The sequence below is a fragment of the Chlorocebus sabaeus genome, chromosome 3, assembly GCF_047675955.1.
Source record: "Chlorocebus sabaeus isolate Y175 chromosome 3, mChlSab1.0.hap1, whole genome shotgun sequence".
Lineage (NCBI taxonomy): Eukaryota > Metazoa > Chordata > Mammalia > Primates > Cercopithecidae > Chlorocebus > Chlorocebus sabaeus.
The window spans coordinates 3,746,769-3,768,975 of record NC_132906.1 but is presented as its reverse complement, the minus strand read 5'-3'; the positions used below and the strand labels follow the sequence as shown (position 1 = coordinate 3,768,975).

The following is a 22,207-nucleotide window of genomic DNA, read 5'->3' as shown; positions in this document are numbered from 1 at the left end:
TCACAGGCCAGCACTGTGCCTCGGGGCTGGTTGTCTGTTCTTTCCGTCATTTCCTTGTCTGTAAATGGGGTGTAAAGTTAACCCTGCCTCAGGGTCCTTGTGAGGGTTACATGAGATCAATGTAAAGGTGTCACTTGATAATCTGAGATCGTAGACACCCAGGATTCTTGTCATCACCATGATCACTTACCTTAAACAACGGCTTTTAGTATCCTAGTGGCAAGTTGAACTTACTAGATTCTGGCTTGATTAAATTGCTGTTGCATCAATGGCTGTGGGCCACAGGGCGAGAAGCCAAAATGCTGTATAAACGGTGTCCCTGTGGCCCCTGTCAGTTGGAATTAGGGGAGTTTAGGGAGGCCGTAAAAGTCTGTGGGAGGGCTGGCGCAGGCTCTGGCTGAGGCTGTGATGGAGTGAATTATTTTAAAGTGATTTTGAGGTAAATGTAAATGTTTTCAAGCCACTTATGAGAGCTCCATAGTGCTTGTTAAAATGACTTATTGGTGGACGGTGCTGTATTCCAGCACACTTAGCTGCATGGCACCATGCCAGGCAGTGTACAGAGCTAGGGAGAGCCCTGGGCTCGCCAGCGTGGATTTACAACAGGGGAAAGGGGGTAACACGAGAAGACAATTTCATATACCAGAAGTTGTTGGAGGAGGAGAGTGATGGCTTCTCTGGTTAGACGAGGCTTCCTTGGAAGACCCAGCACTTCAGGATGTGCAGCAGCTGTTTTTCCCCAGGTCGAGCAGCATTTGTTCACTTTGGCACGATCGTGTGTGACTTTTCCCACAGCCGCTGAAAACCAGCTCGAGGAATAGGGTAGAACTGGGCCCTGCAGAGTGCAGGCGCTGGGCACGCTGACGGGGCTGAAAGCGGGGACTCCCTGGGAGAAAGCTTTGCCTCTCGGGGAAGGGCCTCTGGCAAGTCGTCAGCAGTGGGCTGCCTGCTCGAGGCGCTCTGCACACTGTTTCCTGCAGAATTAGACACAGGCCGGTCTCATGGACAATCACTTCATTTTGTGGGAGGACAAATACAGACAGAAGTATGGGCTTTATCTCAGGGTCTTCCAACGTAAAACATACTGGGACGATTTCCTTAAACCTCTGCAGTGGGGGCAGTGCACGATTTCCTTAAACCTCAGCAGTGGGGGCAGTGCGGGCAGCCTCTGAACTGCTGTCCCTTTGTCATGGAATGACTCCATGGGTGAGCAGGTTAGGAGGAGGTAGGCCTTGGCACTCACTCTCTCCGTGAATCCACGTGTGGGAGTCTGGCCCTTCTTGGTGAGTGTTTTTTGATGAGTAATGACTACCTCCATTTCACTGGTATTTGGGAAGGCCCATGAGAATGGGAACAGAAACCCTTCGATTGATATAAATCTTCAGTGTTTTTTTGAACCAACTGAGGAACAGGAGTATCGTTGACTCTGCGAGTAGGGACTGGTGAGTGGTTCTTACAACCTTATCCCTCCTGGAAGACCTACCCAGCAGGGTGCAGGTTGTATCTAGACCCAGCTCACTAGCTCTGAGAGGGCCATGGCATTTGCATTTAGGGAAGAGGACTGGGTTCCTGCCAGTAGTACTATGGGGTGGGTTGGAACCACTGCCCAGCCTTGGGCCCTTTGCTCTCTGGATGGCACAACTGCTCAACAGTGGCCATGGTTCATTCACATAGGAGATGTGTGCTGCACACATGATCTCATTTAATCCTCATGGCAGCCTAAGGTCTAAATGACGTGTCCAAGGTCCCAGAGCAGTTGCAGGGCCAGTCTTGCATCCCAGTTGCATGGCGCTGAGGCCTGTGTCCTGAGCTCTCCCTTACAGCGGTTTTAAATTTAAAAATTAGCTGGGCGTGGTGGTGTGTGCCTGTGGTCCCAACTACTTGGGAGGCTGAGGTGGAAGGATCACTTGAGCCCAGAAGATCGAGGCTGCAGTGACCTGTGATTGTGCCACTGCACTCCAGCCTGGGTGACAGAGTGAGACCCTGTCTCCAAAATAAGGGAAAGAAAGAAAGAAGGGAAGGAGAAAAGGGAAGGAAAGAGGGAAGGAAGGATGGTTACACTGTTCCTGGTAGGTTATGCTGTTCAGCTTCTGGGCATGTGTATGGTACAATCTGACACCATTCTTTTCATGTAAAGTTAAAAATAAGGTATTCGAAAGTCAACTAATTTTTTACATTTCTAATTTTTCTAGGTTGAACACAAATGTGGATTTATATCAAAGTTTGCAAAAATTACTAGCTGATAAAAAACTTGTGGATTCCCTTGATCCAGAAACAAGGTACTCACTCATTTCTTTGCCTTGGTTGTGACTGTGACTCTAGAGGTGAGGTTGGGAGACTCTCCCTCAGGGCCTTTGTACTTGCAGCCTCTTCTGTCTGGAATGTTCCTCCCCAGGTATCTTTTGACTCCTGCATTTTCTCTAGGACTCCACTCAAATGGTGTCTCCTCCCGAATCTTTACACACGGTCAGACTCCACCCTCTGATCCTGATTTATTTTTCTTCATAGCCCTCATTCCTTCCAACGTATCCTATTTGTTTATTTATCCATCATCTATCTCACCAGACTGTAGGCTCCTCGAGGGTAGGGCTTGGTCTGTTTTGTTCCCAGCTGCATCCTCAGTACCTACACATTCATGGCATGTGGTCGGTGCCCAACTAGTGAGTGAACTCCTGTAGACAGTTAATAATTATGCTTAGCTTTGTGCTCAAAGTTCCATAATTGATACTATCAGAAAATATAAGCAAATCGATTTTATCTACTGGGAGGATGTCAAGATGCTTGTAATGATTTGCTTTGGTTCATTAGGCTACGTTTATAAATCTGGATCGAAAAGGCCTTACTTCTAAATCAACACATTAGAATATTTGATATAGGAACCTAGATATCTTATTTCTTTGCTCAAATGCAATTGTCAGTGGAGTAGGGTTTGTCTTTAACCTGATTGTATGTATGTCATAACAGATTAATTTTTTTCTCATTTATTCCTGTTTTATCTACTTTTTATTGGTGGGACACTTCCTCCGACAACTTGTTTCTTTCTGATCCTGTTTCCTTCTCCTATTTTGTCTCCATACATGGCTTACTGACCCCAAATGAAGCCATTTTCTATAGGGACCAATTGATGGTTCAGGTTGCTGTTAATCTAACACATGAACAGCATGGTATGTGAGTAGCTCAGTCTTCAAGGGGTTATTTTCACCTGCCTGGCAGGTGTGCAGGGACCTAGTGGTGTTTTACTTTATCAGTCCTGATGCTCAGGACACTAGTAAAGCTAGCTGTGTCATCACCGTAGTTTAAGCTTTATTGTTATCTTGCTTTCATTAGCAAAGCAAGGAAAAGTTGAATTCCTATTAATTGTGCCAGATTTATACTGAACTGGTACTGTGAATAACAACAAACCAATGTAAAAAATAGAAGGTTATTCATAATCTGTATTTACTAAAGATCGACATGCCCCTGTTTGAGTACAAAAATTGTAGTGGACTAGCAGACCATTTTAGATAGAAAGGACTTGTAGTGATAGGATCCATACCACCTTTCTAGATATTATTAAAAATGCCAATAGGAATTTTTAAATAATAAAATGGTAAATATGTTGGGGAAAATAAACTGGGTAGAATATCAACAGTCTAGAAAAGAAAAGTAACTTGGAAGTAGGAGAGAAGAAGAATTAGAAGTAATAATTATTGCAGTATCATGGCACTTGAGTATTGGCTAGCACCCAGAAATAATTGTATTTTGGAACCATTCATGTGGCAAAATATAAGACAGTGGCTAAAGCAAAGAATTATAGATTTAATAAACTCTTGTCTGGTAAGTTAATGCACAGAGGAAATGATTTAAATTAACTCGTCATCTTATTCTTAGATTCAATCCTTGAAATACTAGTTCTCTGAGATGTTCAGAAATTTTCTTAGAGGGGTTCCTTCAGTCAGTAAGTTTGGAAATCTGATGTGTCAATGTATTTCTCTGTTTGAAAAATTTTAGTAGTTTAGAGTCTCTGAGAAGGCAGGCCATAAAGAAACCTGTTTAACCTGGGGTTTTTCCAAAGCCATTAAGAGCTTTCATGTATGCAAAGAAGATAATCACATTCTCCAGAAGATATAATGGAGGGAAAATTCTAGTTGCAAGAACAGCCAAAGCTGTAACACATGTTGGAATGAACTTAGGAAGGTAGAGGAACTGCGACACGCACAACACCTAGGAAGCATGCAAGCGACCGAAATGGAGAAACGTGCTGTATTCTTAAGGAAGAAGATAGCGCAGTAGTGTTTATTACTATAAGTTTAATGCTATCTAATTTATAAAGAATTTTTTTATTATTACTTAAAATGATTTTGAAGTCATAGAGAATAAATATGCCAGAATAGGCAGGAAAACTCTTATAAGGAAAAGTACTAAAAAGGGACTTATACCAGACAGTAGAACATATAAAAATGCTGTATTTAAAGAGCATTGTACTTAAAAATGCCAGAATAGTCAATGAGATCAATGGAAGAATAGAGAAAATTTAGACACAGATAGATATATATACACATATATATATATGTGTATATATATATATACAGTAAGACTATTTGGTACGTGCTAAAAGTGTCATTTCACGTCAGTAGGGAAAGACTTGGTTTTCAGGAAATGGTGTTAGACCAGTGTGGATAACCATTTGGGGTAAAAAAAGTAGATTGATTAAAGATATAAATATTTTTAAAAGAAATTATAAAACTAGTGGTAATCTTGGGATGTGGAAGGTCTTTCTTGGCATGATACAAACTCATACTGCAGAAAGATTCGTTGATTTTTATTATATAAATATTGCAAACTTTGGTATGGCAAAAACGCTTCCACATTCAAAGTCAGAACACAAGAATGTGAAAAAATGGTTCTTATATGACAAAGGGTTAATATATTAACTATGTTAAGAGAACTTTCAAATTACCTTAAAAAAAGAGGAAAGAAAACCCCCTTATAGAAAAATGGGCAAAAGATTCTGTTTGTGAAACTCTCATTTCACAAGATAAGGAATAGCGACAGATGGCCCTAAAATTGATAGCAGTGTGCCACAGGTGTAATGGTGGCAACAAGTGTGAAGTGGGTGAAAGTGCATCTCCAGAATGGAACTGCGGGGTTGGATTTTGGCTTCAGAGCTCGCTAAGCCCTAGTTTTCTCCTTTGTAAAAGGGAAATAAAAAGTACTTCCTAAGAAATCATGTGAGATGTAAGGAAAATAATTTGTATAAAGTGCTTTGCTCTGTACCTGGCATGAGACCCACCACCATTAAGTAGAAAGTAGAATGAAGCTGCTGGCTGACAAAGTTGAAACAGAATAAGAATAGTACTTCTGGTTTGGAATGATAGATCCTCTAGTTACGTGTAAGTTGATAAGTTGGTAATATATGTCAATGTGCATATATGTAAGTTGGTAATATATGTCAATGTGCATACTTTTTGATTAATTTCTCGGAATTTATCCTAGGGAAACAAACAAGGATTAAAAAATGTAACAAGGATTTTTATTATATTATGGTTCATGGGAGTGGGAGAATAAAAACATTTGCATTCTATATGACAATACAAAACAAGCATCAAAAGCCAACTTTTTGCAGAACGTTTAAAGACATGGAGAACTGTTCAATGTTTGTGATATAATTTTACAAGAAAAAGCAAGTATAAATGTATACAGTTGGGCCTTAATTATTCTAAATTCTAAATATATTATATATATATATAGCATTAAAAGTAGATTGAAAGGAAATACAAGAATTTTAATAGTCATCTTTGATAGGATTAGTGATTTTAAATGTTTCATATGTTTCTGCAATACAGTTTTGTCACATAATAGACCTGTATTGTGTAATATGATAAACGTACAGTATAAATTTCCATTCAAGGTATATTTGACGTAATAATCAGGAAGGTAAATATATCTATTTTGAAAACTCAAGGAAAGCCAAAAGAGTAGATCAAATATTTGATTATTTCCATTCAATGTTGTTGGTTTTTTTTTTTTTTTAAATACCGTTGACCAAAAAAAAAAAAAAAAAGGTGTTACACTTGAAATTGGTTCCAAGCATGAAGCAGGAGTAAAAAGAAAGAAAACAATTCTCATTAGCCAAGAAAGTCAGCGTCCAGCACAGCATCAAAGGATTTAATATTCTAAATAGCTGCTACTGGCTGGAAGAAAAACTGAAAATCTCACGCAGAGGGCCTTTGAAAAATTGTCCAAATATAAAACCTGTTTTATGTTTTTAATTATTAGGATTTGGATTGAGTTGAAATAAATAAGTAATTATTATGGTGGCTTTCACAGGTTTGTACTCTCTGAATAAAGGAATAAGCTCTTACATGACGAGCCAATCGTAATTGTCAGATAGATGGATGTTTTGCCTGACTTCTGAGGATATTAAGATCCTTGTTTAAAACAAAGTGTGTGTGTGTGTGTGTGTGTGTGTGTTGAAAAAACTTTTGGCAGTGAGGCTCAAAAAGACTGATTTATTTAACAAAAAGCCACATTTTTTTTTGTTAGTAATTTTTATTACCTGTTATAACCTGGAGCTCATTTCATTTATAGGCGAGTGGCTGAACTGTTTATGTTTGATTTTGAAATTAGTGGAATCCATCTAGACAAAGAAAAGGTACATCTTTTCTCTGTTTTTTTGACTCTTCCTGTTTTACTAACATTTAGTTGATATCATTATTGCTACAGTCCTTGTATGTATTGCTTGAATTTCCATACTGCAAAAATGTGCAGGTCTTTTTATCTGTTATGAAATTCTTCTATAGATTGTTTTTGAATGTAGCTCCCTCTCTGGAAGTTGACCTGTCACACCATGATAATTCAGAATTAAGAAAGACTTGAGCCGAGTGGAGTGTTTTAGATATCATGGAATTAGGATGAGATAGGCAATATCAGGAAAGACTGCCGAGTGAGTGGGAAAGCTGATGTCACTGAAGATGGGTAGTACAGAGAATCTCGTTAAGACCTTACGTAAGTGTATTGATTTACATTATATGTGTGTTTGACAGATGCAGCAAGCATAGATTACACAGTGTTTACACTGGGATGGAGGGCCTTCTACCTAGTCCAGCCCCTTCATTTTACAGATGTGGAAACAAGACAGAGTTGCCATCCTAACTAACAAATGGCCAATGTTAGTTCTTAAAATTTCTAACACTGGCCAGTGTTCTTTCTAGCGCATAACATCCTGAGAAACCAAGTGCCTCATGTCAGTTTTAAATTCAGGGTTGGAAGAACAGGAGAGACTTGACACCACTGGAAGTTCAGCCTGCCCCCCAGTCTCCCCAACTCCCCTGCAGTCTAGACTATTATGACTTTGTTTATTTGTTTTAAACAGTAATACATTTTTCCTAGTAAATATGGTAGAATTAAACCACTTACCTATGAAGAGATTAAGCTATCAGAATATCTTGAAAGTAGAAGGTAGGGCCTTGGGAATATGTATCACATACAGTAGATGTTACCATGTTGATAGGTGCCGAGTTTGAGTAATGCTGGAACCCTCACGCATCTGATGTGTCTGTGTGGTGTTAAAGGCTCAGTGTGTGATTCTGGTCTGACCCTGAGCCAGGATGTGCCTTCCCAGCGGCCCGTGAGGCTTTTGGGCTTCACTGTAAACTCAAATTGCCTAAAGTGACCACATTTGCCCCCTTCCAAATCAGTTCTTCATTAATACTTCTCTGTAAAATAAAATTTCGGAGTGAGTTGTATTCTTTCCCTTCCTAATATTCTCGTATCTTCTCACCAAGTCCTTGCATTGTTCCCACAGTCCGGCACCTGTCTGCATCCCAAAAGCAAATCATCTTGATTCTCATCACCAAACACCCGGGCTGTTCTTAAGGCCTCTGTCTTCCTAACAGTCATTATATTTAACATCAACTGAGCACTTGCTATTTTAAATCACATGTTTCTCATCAATTCTTCACAACAACTTTGAGCTTGGTGCTACTACTATTACTTCTGGCTTTTTTAGATGAAGAAACCAAAGCTGTAGAGGTTGTGGGAGGTTATTTTGTAAGCCAGACAGACTCCAGAGCCTGCATGGCCAGCATGTCACCATCCCGTTGGTCAGTCTTCCCTGTCTGTGAACATTGGATTAGTTTTCCTAAAGCATTGATTTGTTACTTTCCCGCCCAGAATCGTCCTGTGGACTTCCCATAGTCTAGTGAACTAGCGAAGTTAGCATGTAACAGAGCGCTCACACTCGTGGCTGTGCTCCGGCTGTCAGCCCCTCATACACAGTGTCCTCCCCGGTGTGTGGTGCGCTGTCCTCCTAAGCCTGCTCACCGGGTTTCCCTGGCCGAAATCCCCACGAAGGCTTCATCCTCACGCCACATTGTCTGTGAAGCTTTTATCCATGTGGCATTTTGTATTCGTCTGAATGCACTTTACTTATTTCACTCATGTGACATTCTTCTTTACCTCTTGGTGATGCTGCTGCTGTTATTGTTGTGTTGCTTATCTAAATTCTAGGCTTACAAAGGATCGAGAACATGGATCATGTTTTTTTAATGCATATTAGTTTTGGACTCAATAAAAGTATTGAGTGAATGTATGACAAATCATAATAATGCTAGCTATCATCAAGTTTGGTATCTTCAGAAGGAAGGTTGCTAGTAGAGAATCCAGGTGAATAGTTTTTAGTTTTTATGTATCCTCATGAAGGATGCTTTTGAAACTTTGCTGACAAATAATATAGGTTCAGTTTCACCAGCATAGACATTGCCGCTTTTATCTAACATACTATCACAGTGTAGCTCCTTTTTCCCAGTGAGCAGCTCCCTGGGGGACCCATCAATATTGAATATGCAAGTAAAGTAAACCTGCTCAGTGTTTCCCTTGTAACTTCCGTGTCTGTTCTCAAAGGTGCCTCACTAGGACAGAATATAAAGTAGACATGTTCCATTTTTCAAAAGAGAGACCGTGAAATAAACCCACCAACAAAAATCTGTAAATCGTCAAAGCCTATATTCTTTCCAGTTGGTTTCTTATTTAATTAATTAATTAATTAATTAATTTTTTTTTTTTTGAGACAGAGTTTCACTCTTGTTGCCCAGGCTGGAATGCAATTGGGCAATCTTGGCTCACCGCAACCTCCACCTCCCAGGTTCAAGCGATTCTTCTGCCTCAGCCTCCTGAGTAGCTGGGATTACAGGCACCCGCCACCATGCCCAGCTAATTTTGTATTTTCATTAGAGACGGGGTTTCTCCGTGTTGATCAGGCTGGTCTCAAACTCCCAACCTCAGGTGATCCACCCACCTCAGCCTCCCAAAGTGCTGGGATTATAGGTGTGAGCCACCATACCCGACCCTAATTTTTAAGGTCTCATACAAATATAAGTTTAAAATTAATAGAAATGTTTATTTTTAACATTATTTAATAACACAGAAATTTCATAGAATTTTTGAAGAGTTCAGATTATTGTACATTTCATTGTTACCACAGAATGATGAAGTGATATGCCTGACAGATAATTGAAGTTGGTGTGAACTCAGTTTTGATTTTTCCAGAGATTTTATCAGTTGATAAAATCTTCAAAGTAGTTAATTTTATCACTTTTTTTTTTTCAAAGTAAAAGTTTTGAAGAAAATTTTGGAACTGTAATGTGATTTCAAAATCTTGTTCATCTTTTTTGTTATTCTACTTGTTACCATTAGGTGGTGATAAATGGCCATATCAGAAACAAAATGAGCAAAGAGAAATCTGGACTGTAAAGAAATGGGAGTCTCCGAAAACTTTTTTCCATGAAATTTGAATTTTCTATATTGAAATTCTGGGGATATTGATATATAGCCAATTTTTTCAGTGTCTTATCAAGCATACCTCTACATCATCTATGTTTATCTTTAAAGAGTATGTTAGTATTGTGGCTTAATCATTTTTTAGAACACAGAACAGTTTGGAACCTGTTAATTGCTGTCTCCCCTCCCAGAAAGATTTGTATACACTTTCACCCGAAGCCCAACATGAGCCCAGTGCAGAGCCTGTCTAGTTTTTTAGCAACCAGTAACTGAAAATTCAGCCCTTCTCCTCCAGTCAACCTGACTATTATGTGGATTCTAGTTTATATTTCGTCTTAAAGCATTTATGGCAACCCCTTTACTAATACACATTTTCTCAGGTGATTGTGTGTTACAAAGGTTAAAGCTAGGCGGATGTGCCGGCACCATCCACATCCTCATCACTGACCATTTGAGGGCCTGGCAGGAATGAGGACCATGTGCCACATGACAGGGACACAGGGTAGAAGACAGGACCATGCCCTGGGGCTCCGGTTTACTTCTTAGACTTAACCGTATCATTCTGTAGCAGCTCAAGCACATGCAAAATCAGAACTTTTTTCCCTCCCGAGACAGGGTCTCACTTTGTTGCCCAGGCTGTAGTGGTGTGATCATAGCTCACGGAAGCCTTACCTCCTGGGCTCAAGTGGTCCCACAAAGGGCTGGGACTGCAGGCGCGTGCTACCACCCCCGGCCAAAATCAGAACTTTTAAAATGTGCTTCCCCACTTCTGGAGGCTCACTACACTTTTGCAAAGAACTATTTTTTTTTGAGACAGTCTCCCTCTGTCTCACAGGCTGGAGTGGTGCGATCTCGGCTCATTGCAACTTCTGCTTCCTGGGTTCAAGCGATTCTCATGCCTCAGTCTCCCAAGTAGCTGAGATTACAGGCACGCACCACCACGCCCAGCTACTTTTTATATTTTTAGTAGAGATGGGATTTCACTATGTTGGCCAGACTGGTCTCCAACCCCTGACCTCAAGTGATCTGCCCTCCTCGGCCTCCCAAAGTGCTGGGATTACAGGCGTGAGTCACTGCACCTGGCATGTGTTTTTTAATGTTGTTAGTTTCAACAATTAGTTATATAACCTAGACATAAAATAGAACTAGAAGTTATGTAAACCTTAAAGCATAGAAACATCAGAAAACCATAAGTATGATCTTTTTGTTAGAATATTAAGTATCTGTTAAAAGTAAAATCAATATATTATTTATAAAATATAGTAATATATTCATTTTACTAACATATTTAATATTTTATTAAATGATAACCCAACAATGTATATGTTGATTTGACATCTTTATATTTTGTTTATTAAATTGTGAAATATTAATTCAAAATGCCTTGAAATAACTTGTACTCCTCCTGCATACAGCGTAAAAGAGCAGTGGACCTCAATGTTAAAATCTTGGATTTGAGTAGTACATTTCTTATGGGAACCAATTTTCCCAACAAGATTGAGAAGCATCTCTTACCAGAACACATTCGTCATAACTTTACGTCTGCTGGGGATCATATCATCATTGATGGTCTCCATGCAGAGGCACCAGATGACTTGGTATGTATGTTTCATTCTCTTTGTTGTTTAGGTCCCATCTGTGTGTTGCTACTGTTTTAACCCAAAATTCAGTGATAATATAATAGTATCCTTAAAAACTTTTTAGCATTACTAAGCCCTAAAAATTTAACTTGTGGAATTATTAATGCCATAAACACTTAAAAGAATGAAACTGATTTAATTACTTACATTTCATACAAGACTTCTTATTTTTAAAGTATGATTAATAGCAGCATTGACATTCTAGACTACAGAGACTTTTAAATTCATGCAGCCTTACTTCTCCTGGTTAAGACGCCGTATAGCATAGAGATCCATGCACTGGGTAGAGGTTTGTCCCGCCGTACCTCGGAACAGTACCCTAGAGCTGCAGTCACGGATGCTGTTGCATCCCATGCTATTGTATGACTCTGGAAGCTTTATCGCCTCGTGTAGACCATTGCTTTATTTTGAAAACAGTGATCATCTGCAGATAAAGTGGTGAGCATGAGCCTGTGTTACTGTCGCATAGGACTGTGTCGTGGTATTTATAACCTTCACCATTTACTTTTTAAATGTAGGTGCGAGAAGCTGCTTATAAAATTTTTCTCTATCCCAACGCTGGTCAGTTGAAATGTTTAGAAGAATTGCTCAGCAGTAGAGATCTTCTGGCAAAGCTGGTGGGGTATTCCACGTTTTCCCACAGGGCTCTCCAAGGAACAATAGCTAAAAATCCAGGTAAGCCTGTTTATCCAACATTTAAGGGCAAAATAGGATTTTTATGAAACTGAGCTTTTGATTTTAAATAGCTGTAAATTAGTGTTCTATTTTTAATACATGCAGAGAACCATTTATAGAGATTTTCTATGTATTTTTATAGGAACCATTTTTAAATAGAGCTAATAATTTGGCATCTATTCTGTCCAACCAAAGAACTTTATTTTATGTGAATGTTGAGAGTAAAATCATAACCTAAATTTTCATTTTGACGTTAGTCTAAATTGTTTTCATTTTAACTCAATTAGTTTCTGTGCTCCATTTGACCAGATTGGTTAGAATTAGGGTGAGAGAATGAAAGATCAGTATTTTACTGAGGTCGAGATTAATTATAGGTTAGGTCATGTAAAAAACACCCAGTCAGATAGGCCTGCTTTTCAGAGGGAAGAGTCCTGCTTGGGAAGGTTTGTGCTAGGTGAGGTGTTACGGAAGTGTGTCGTTGGGTTTGTCATAAACTGCCTTGTGCTATGTTGAGTTCCTTATGATTCATAATGTCTAAGAGAAAATGTTACACAATAATAATATAAATGTACATAATACGTTTTTTCAAAAGCATTTATTAACTTACAGTTGTAATTTAGGTGGTGAGTCAGGAGTAGGGTGGCCGTGATGGTGGAGCTGCGTGAGACTTAAGGTCTTGGCAGTGAAGTTGCAAGACTTAGTGAGGATGAGGGGAGGAGGAGGCAGTGTGGTGGGCCCCCTGGGGTTCTAGTTGTATATCTGGTTAGACATTCCACTCACGGACGGAGGGGACACTAGGGGCAGATCGCAACCTGAATCCTCGCTTATCTTTAATCACAACCTGAATCCTCGCTTATCTTTATTCCTTCTGTGCTTATCCCTTCTCACCCTAGCATGTTCTTCTCCTCTCCAGAGTTCTCTAAATGCACTCAATCTTGCTTCCTACTCTTTCATAAACAGCTGTTTCCCTTGACTTGTCAAGGCTCTCAGTTAAGCCACAGGCGTGTGTCACTCATTGCGGCCTGGGTTCCCTTGCTCATGTCACTCTCCTGCAGAGACCAGCTTTTTTTCCTAGTCTACCTGTTAAAATCTTACCCCTTTTTTTTAGTGCTCAGCTCAAAACTCCTCTTTCTTGAAGCTTGTTAAACTTTTTCACTTTCCTTGGACCGCTTTGTCCCTAAACCCTTAAAACACTTATAATTTGTTTCATATAATCGAAGCTCCTAAACAGATATAATATGTATGTTATGTATTAAATGTGTGTTTTTAGTGTATGTCTTTTTTTGTAAGTATCAGTTTGTTGGAAAGTATGTTTTTCTGTAGTCGCTGTTGTCAACAGTTTGATTATAATAGTACCATATTTTTATTTTATATTTATATAAAATAATAGGATTAGAATATCATCCAGTGCTTACTCTGTTATTATCTCATTTCCTTCCTCTGCAGCTTTGTGAAGTAGGTATTTGTGTTCATGTCACAGATAAGGAATCTAAGGTTAGGTTATATTGCTACAATGTGGCAGAACTGAAGCCTAAACACATATTCTACATTTACGGTTTTCCATAGGCTGCTTGAGACCTAATGCCCTATGTTTTATATCCTCTACATCCCATTTGTGTTTATTAATTCAGCAGATGTTTACTGATTGCCCACTATATGTCAGATACTGTTCTCGGTGATGGTGTATAAAGCAGAACAAAATTCCTATCCTTATGCCGTTTACATTCTTGTGAGCAAGGGAAGACAGTTAAGAACGAAATGAGTAGATAAAGTATGTGGTGTGTTATTAGTTAATACAAGCTGTGGAGAAACTGAGCAGGGAAGGGGATAAGGAATGTGGGCTTGTAGGCTGGTGCTGGAGTTTGAGAGAGTGTTGTCGGAGGGCTCACTGAGAATGTGGCGTGTGAGCACGCTCTTGACAGGCACAGGCGTGAGGCTGTGGCTCTCGGGGGCAGGAAGGTTTCGCGCAGAGTCACTGGCAAGTGCTAAGGTCTTGAGGCAGAAAAATGCCTGCCACGTTTGAGGAGGGCGGAGTGGCTGAAGCGCAGCGTGTGCAAGGAGAGTGGCGAGAGGTGGGAACGGGCTGACAAGGGGCGGCATTAAGTAGAGACGACGCGAGTGCAACAGGTCGCTGTGCGGGTTGGGGCGGAGGAGTGAGAGATGTGACTCCCCTGCTCATGGTGAGAGTCAGTGCTGCTGCTCCTGAGAGAAGACTGCAGCAGGGCCAGGGTGGAAGACGGCCTGTTTAGATGCTGTTTTGCAGTAACTATGATGAGAAATGTTGGCATCTTGACCAGGTAGTAGCAGGGAAGGTGGTAAGATGTGAACAGATTCTGGGTACATGGTATTTGGAAGAGGGAGCCAACATTTTTGACCTAAGCAACTCGAAAGAGTGAGTTACTACCGTTAACTAAGATTGGGAGGACCGGGAACTTGGTTTGGTTCAAGTTAAGTTGGAGACACCAAATGAGGTTCATGTGGCCAAGTTGGGTAGGCAGTTAGATAGAGTGTGGAGTTCTGAGCTTCAGATGTAAGTTTGAACCTCTAAAGTGAGACTCTGAGACCACTAAGAGAGTGAACTTAAAGAACAAGTCCAAGGACTGCGCTCTGGGGCCATCAAGTTTAAGAGGCCAGGCATGTGAGGAACTGCTAGTTAACGCTGCCAGATGTAACGGCCGGTAAGGGAGGTGGAAAGTGATCACAGCGTGTGGTCCTGGAGGCCACGCAGAAGGTTTGTCTACAGGAGAAGGGAGAGATCAGCCAGGTCAGATGTGAGGAGGGCTGGGCATGACCACCGGCTCTAGCAGTGTGGAGCTCACTGGACCTGCAGCACGCAGCGCCAGATTCCGTGACTGGCAGGTCAGCCTTGTGCACTAAGTGCTCGGCGTGCTGATGTACTGGCAGGGGCTGCTGTGCACGTCATCACGTAAGATGTGCCCTGGGTCCTTGAGGATTTAAAGCTTAGTTGAGGAGCCGGATATATGCATATAAAAAGATAAATGATAATACAGGTTGGCACGTTTTCGGTGCTGATGGAGTAGTACAGACAAAACATTGCCGTGGGATGTAAGAGCTCGGGGCGTTTGTCGGATGCGTCTGTGGCTGTGGAAGGCACCCTGAGGGAAATGAAACCGTCATGTGCGGTGTCAGGGCGAGCCCTCCGCAGAGCAGAGGGAGACAGGAAACGCTGACTGAGGCGAAGCGGGCATTCGTGTGGACGGTGAATGAGGAGGTAACTGCGGTGAGGCACTTAGTGATTTTCAGGGGGTTTCAAACTCAGTCTTAATATGACAATTCTCTAGGGACACTAATTGAGGCAAGCCAGGGGCAGTGTCTCACGCCTGTAATCTCAGCACTTTGGGAGGCCGAGGCAGGCAGATCACTTGAGGTCAGGAGTTTGAGACCAGCCTGGCCAACATGGTGAAACCCCGTCTCTACTACAAATACAAAAATTAACTGGGCACGGTGGCGGGTGCCTGTAATCCCAGCTACTTAGGAGGCTGAGGCAGGAGAATGGATTGAACCCCGGGAGGCAGAGGTTGCAGTGAGCCGAGATGGCACCTCTGCACTCCAGCCTGGACCACAGAGCAAGACTCTGTCTCAAAAAAAAGATTAATTGAGGCAGATTCTTCACATGTAAAATGACTGGAAGAATAAGATGGATGAATGTTAAAAGAGGGTTATTAAGAGATAAAACGTATGCAAGCGTACAGAGGGATTCATTTCAAAACAGTTTGGTATGGCACCTGGAATATAATCCTAAAATGAGATTCATTGTTGACTAAATAATGTCTTTGTTCCCCCAAAATTCCAATTGTTGTTTCATACGGCACATGAGCCAGTGTTTTCAGAATTTGTATACACAGGACTTGTTATGTATTGACAGTGGCAAGAAACCTCATGGTTTGGGTTTAGGTTAACCACCGTTAATTATTTCCTTAGCCTTTTATTTCACTCAAAAGGAGGTAACTTAAACTGAAGAGAGGGCAAGAAACTTAAAACTGTATAAAAGATTATCTGGAAAATATAAACATAGTGTTTGTAGTGAGCTAAAATACATATGAAAGCTCTGTATACATAAGTCAGTGATAAAAAGTGCTACATTAAAAAATACTCATAAAACATTTCTTCTTATGGGAAATGGTGGTAATCCTACTATACTGCCTTTATGGGTTTGTAGATTATGACAACTATAGCAGAAGTATTTTAATAAAAGTACTTTAAAAATTCTATCGGAAGTTAAAATTTATTTTTCTTATTTTGCTATTTTTTTCATATTTATCCTGAATAGATTTTTCTACAGTTGTATATAAAAATAAAATTGTTATCAAGAAAAACATTGATTTTAAGAAATTTATGGGAGGCCGAGACGGGCGGATCACGAGGTCAGGAGATCGAGACCATCCTGGCTAACACGGCGAAACCCCGTCTCTACTAAAAAAAAAATACAAAAAACTAGCCGGGCGAGGTGGCTGGCGCCTGTAGTCCCAGCTACTCGGGAGGCTGAGGCAGGAGAAAGGCGTAAATCCGGGAGGCGGAGCTTGCAGTGAGCTGAGATCCGGCCACTGCACTCCAGCCCAGGTGACAGAGCCAGACTCCGTCTCAAAAAAAAAAAAAAAAAAAAAAGAAATTTATTTCAGTGAATCATACTTCCATACTGCGCCTATTTTTAATGAATAAAGCAGAGTCTAGATATCTCTTTAAAACTTTGAAAACATCAGACGTGTCTAAGAACGTTTTTTCTTACACATAGGAATGGATAGAAACACTTTGAAGTTTTGGACTTTTTTCTTAAGCTTCCAATTAACTCGTTTTTTTTTTTGAGGTGGAGTCTCACTCTCTTGCCCAGGCTGGAGTACAGTGGCACGATCTGGGCTCACTACAATCTCTACCTCCTGGGTTCAAGCTCTTCTCCTGCCTTAGCCTCCCATGTAGCTGGGACTACAGGCATGCACCACCATGCCCGGCTCATTTTTGTGTTTTTGGTAGAGCCGGGGTTTTACCATGTTGGCCACGTTGGTCTTGAACTCCTGACCTCAGGTGATCCACCCCCTCAGCCTCCCAAAGTACTGGGATTACAGGCGTGAGCGACTGTGCCTGTCCCATTAACTCTTTTAATTTTGGGATATAATCTGAGGCTGTGGATTATTAGTATGCCAATTTAATTTTTTTCTGATTAAAAGATATCATCACCTAGAAGTATTTACTATATATTTGGTATATGTTAGTAACTCTACTTTCCTTTGAAAATCGTCACTTTAAGGGAATTGTGGTATATAGATTATGATCATCATATAATAATTTTAACAGATATGTTCATTTTATTTCACATAATTGAAGATATTTTCTTTTGGATTTCCTTTTAGAGACTGTCATGCAGTTCCTTGAGAAACTATCTGACAAACTTTCTGAAAGGTTAGTTTTTATTCTACTATTTAGTTTTTTGGTTATATGTTATTTAGTCCTTTTAAAGGAGACTTGATTTATAAAAAAATTAGGAAGTGACCTAGAATATAAGTTTTGGCGTATTGGACCAGACCTGTCTCACTATGAGACACTTTGAAAGGCCATAGTTGTCTTCCTTAACGTGCCATTCTTGAAAACATAGACTGTCCCCTTTCATTAAACAGTTGTTTTTAGAAATTCATCTTTCATTTGCACTTTAAAAATCTTGACCAAAATGTTTTTGAAACTATTTTAACTTGTGCCATGAATTTTATGACACGTTCATAAAGTAGTATTTCTCTTCTTTTGGCCTAAATACAGGAGGCTCGTGGATGTGGCGTCTTTTTGATTTTGTGTAGTATTTTAAGAATGTTCTGTCTCAGCGTTTGTAATTTCAGGCTGCAGTGTTTTACTGTCTTTGGTGTGTCCGTTTGTTTCATACACGTTGAGTGTCCCTTATCTGAAATGCTTGGGACCACACATGTTTTGGATTTCATTTTGGGGGGGAAATTTGGAATATTTGCATATATGTAATGAAATACCTTGGGGATGGGACCCAAGTCTAAACACGAAATTCATTTATGTCTCATATACACCTTATACACATAGCCTGAAGATAATTTTATACAGTGTTTTTAATAATTTTGTGCCTGAAACAAAGTTTTGGCTGCAACCCATCACACGACATCACATGTGGAATTTTCCACTTGTCCCATCATGTCAGTGCTGAGAAAGTTTCAGATTTTCAGATTAGGGAGGCTCAACCTGTATTCCTGCCTCCCCTGCCCCTCCCCTGCCCAGTGCCTTCACTCATGCACTTGCCCTTCACTGGCCCTCTTCCAGGGCTTAGTTGAGAGGCAGCACACCTTTAGGTACTAAGGATTCTAGGAAGAAGCAGTCATGGTTTGTAAGAAAGGATGGTGTTTCCTCTTTCTCTCTTGTGATGCTGTCTAAAATTTTGTTTGCCTTTTTTGGCTATACCAACACATTGGATCTTGGCTCACATTTCTGTTTTGGACTATAAACTCATGCCTTAGAACTCATTCCTCTCTAGTTTGGATTATGTTTATAAATTCTAAAATTTTCTTTTAATAATCCTGGTGAACCACTATGTCTTTGATACAATAAAGAGGATTAATTATGCACTTATTGAGGATTTATCCTGCTTTACTCAGTTAAGTGTTAATAGTCTTTCTCTACATAGCTATAGATTTTTTGAGCAAGCATAGCTTCATAATTTTACAGGTATATATAGGAGTTAGGAGTTAATTCCAATATACATGTCATATTCTACAAATATTAAATACTTATTTAATTATTGACCAGCTAGAGTTTTTCTATAGGGGAAAAATGACTAGAAATCTTAAATGTAGCCAATGATAAAATTCCTTTCTAGAAGTTAATTTGTTTAGTCTCTTTAAAAAGGTATAGCAAAAAGTAGTGATTTAAAGTTTGCTGATTAATGCTTTGCATATTTGTAATGACATTACTAGTTTTTCTAAGCTTTAGGACTCTTGAGGCATATATCCACCATGCTGCTTTTTAAGGTAGAAATTGAATATGCTGCTTTATATATGGTTATTTGTCATGACACTTAGGTAAAATTTGGATAATAATGATTTACATGTGCACTACTAATTATATCTAATCTTCTTATGAATATTGGAATGTAACATAAGCAAGCTAATCCTTTCATAATGTAATTATTAAAACTTTGTCCTAACAAGTAATTATAAACCTGTTTTATAGAACTCTAAAAGATTTTGAGATGATACGAGAGATGAAAATGAAACTGAATCCTCAAAATTCTGTAAGTATGTTGGAATATTTTTATTATAGACAGTCTATCAACTGAAATCCATATCTTTTGGTTCAGGAACTTTCTTGTGATGGGCTAGAGGTCCATTTAGTCTTGTTTCTGATCCTCAGTTTTGGTGAATAAAGATGTTGAAATATTTGATTCTTATGTCCGAAACTGATGTTGCCTGTACATGTAGCACTTTTGTTGAGGAGTTGACATACTGTATGTAAATACACTAACACAATGTGTATATATTCATGCAAAGACTGCTTTCATTCTATGGAATGTTGGCTTCTCAGTTTGAAGCAGACTTTAAGGAGACTCAGTGGAGGCTTGATCTGGCAGGTGGCAATTTTAACCATCAGTGTTAACATTGCAGTTCATTTGCTTATTTGTTTGCTAATTTATGATGCCCAGTTGAGTAGGTCAGTATTTGACTGACAAAGTATACCACATTCTAAAAACACTTAAGTGGTGTTTTCAATCATATGATTATATGATCTTCCTTATGTGGTCCAACAGTATAGACAAGTGTTATTATGGCCAGAATGCTGCCCAGGTGGTTGGGGGAGTGCCCTGAAAAGTGTCGAGATTCCAGATATTAGGACTCATTCCCATTTGGTTCTAGGGCACTACAGGATTGCCGGGGTTGTCTACACCATTCTTTTCCAATGTTGTTGTTAATTCTTGACTTAGTTGCTGCTGCCAGAGCCATAGTCATAAGGAAGATTTAGGGAAATGGGCCTTGCAGATTTACAAACTGTTTACTAGCTTCCCAGATATAGCCACTAGGAAACAGATTAATCCCATTAACTCAGTGATGTGTAGAGTAGCATGTCAGTCTGTTAATTTATGGAGGGAGCTGTGTCTAGCAAAGTAACTAGTATTAGTCATCTGCACACCTTGGCCTGGTAGGTAGTCTCATTTGGGAGACTAAATAATAGATAAGAATTTAGTTTGGTGACTATAGAAACAGAAAAATAAAAAATAAAATGTGTTGCCAAAAGCTAATTCAGTAAAAGTGAATATGACTTTAAACTGTTATCTGTAGACACTTGTATATAGCTTATGGATACGATTATTCTGCAGATATTTGTGAAATGCCCAGTCTCCTCATGAAGTCCCCGTTTTGGTGAATGGTGCCACCATTCACCCTGCTGTTCTAATCAGGGCCTGTACTTAATCCAGACCAGTGGTTCTCAAAGTGTGGTTCCTGGACCGGAAGCAGTAGCATCACATGGAAACTTGTTAGAAATGCAAATTCTTGAGCCTCACTTCAGACCCACTGAATCAAAAACTGGGGTGAGCTCCACAATCTGTGTTTCAACAAGCATCTCCAGGCACTGCACACTGCCCTCCTCCATAATCATTTGTTAGTTCCTGCAGATTCTCCCATCCTGTGAACTTTTGTGTCTTCTCCTGTACCCATTGCCATAGCCTGGGTTGGGATCATTATTCTCACCCAGATGGTAACTGGGAATGCCAAACTGGTTTCTAGCCTTTTGTTCTTGCTCTACTCAAAGCCATCTTGGATTCAGACAATTTAACCATAGTTTTAGCCCAGTATTAGGCATAGAATTGGTTGTCAACACTTATTTGAACTATGAATGAATAATAAATGAATGAATTGCCACCAGAGGGATTTGTCTGAAAAGCAGATCTGATCTTCTTACTTTGTTGTTTAAAATTCTTCAGTAGCTCCCGGTTATTCTCTAATTTCCCTTCCTACTGCCCTGCTGCTCCCGCCAAGCCCTCATGATTTGGCCCTTGCCTGCTTCTCTAGCTTCATCTGCTGCTGCCCCTCCAAGCTGAGGCTGTGTCCTTTGCTCTCTCCTAATAACTGTGCAATGCTCATGTGATCTCTATTCATTTAGTTTTGTTTTCTTTCCTTGCTTTGCTTTCTTTGATTCTTTAATTTGAATTAGTATTTACGTACTGGCCACATGAGTATGGCATGGTGGGCAGCTTCCAGTCATTTACAAACACCACCTACAGGAATGCTTTTCCCCCTTTCTCGTCTGGATTAACTGCTCCTATCACAAAACTCAATTCAGGCTTTGCCTTCTCGAGAACATTTCCTAACCTTCCGCTGTGATTTAAATACCCTTCTCGTGGACTATGTTTTACATGGCACAATGTAGACATGACATGCTGTCCTCTGATTGTTGAGTCACTTGCCTTTCCACTGCCTAAGCTATCATCCTCTTGCCTTTGTCTCATTACAGCCTGCACTCTGTCTGCATCTAGCAGATAGTAAATAATCATCTGTTAGAGAAAATATGTGCCAAGACCTGAACACTGTGGGGCCAGGATTCCATGGACATAGTCCCTGCCCTTCAGGCACTCATGGAGAGAAAGAAAATAAGCCTACACGTGTCTTAGGTTGTCATACATCCCTTGATATAAGTATTACCATGGAATATGGGACATAACACCTTGTTATTGGAGGAGATTATGCCTAAACTGAAATGTTAAAGGATAATGGTACTGAGGAGAGCAGCTAACATTTGTTGAGCCCTTACTCAATGCCAGATACTCTACTTAATAGTTTAAGTACATTCAGCAATCTTATTTGGGAGGTACTGTTGATTCTTTCAACAAGTATTTACTGAGTGATTACCCTGTGCCAGGCACTGTTCAGGGTACAGGAATGTAATAGGGAAGGATGCAAACAAAGTCCCTGTCGTCATACAGTTTATAGTCTGGTATGGATTGGAAACTTGAGCCCAGGCAGTCTGTCTTCACAGCCTGGTCTCTTAACCACTCTCTTGTCCACCTGGACACCTAGAAGGAGGACAGTTCATTCAAGTATTCAAGCTTTCCCTTCTTTCAGTACTATATACCAGTCATCAAAAGCAACTAGTACTGTAGTACTTCTTTATGACAT

The 22,207-nt window shown here is 40.0% G+C and overlaps 1 protein-coding gene across 3 annotated transcripts in view; it reads left to right on the top strand.

The window, feature by feature from the left end:
• The window catches only part of MIPEP (mitochondrial intermediate peptidase), a 210,248-nt gene that overhangs the window by 8,195 nt on the left and 179,846 nt on the right, over positions 1 to 22,207 (top strand). For all 3 annotated transcript variants that reach the window (XR_005236554.2, XM_008021718.3, XM_037986909.2), the window contains exons 4-9: positions 2,193 to 2,279; positions 6,571 to 6,634; positions 11,175 to 11,357; positions 11,918 to 12,074; positions 17,441 to 17,489; positions 19,269 to 19,329. Coding sequence is in view for 2 of the 3 variants with exons in the window: in XM_008021718.3 (XP_008019909.3) it covers positions 2,193 to 2,279; positions 6,571 to 6,634; positions 11,175 to 11,357; positions 11,918 to 12,074; positions 17,441 to 17,489; positions 19,269 to 19,329 (601 nt within the window). In the remaining variant the exon portion in view is untranslated. The remainder of the gene's footprint in view (positions 1 to 2,192; positions 2,280 to 6,570; positions 6,635 to 11,174; positions 11,358 to 11,917; positions 12,075 to 17,440; positions 17,490 to 19,268; positions 19,330 to 22,207) is intronic.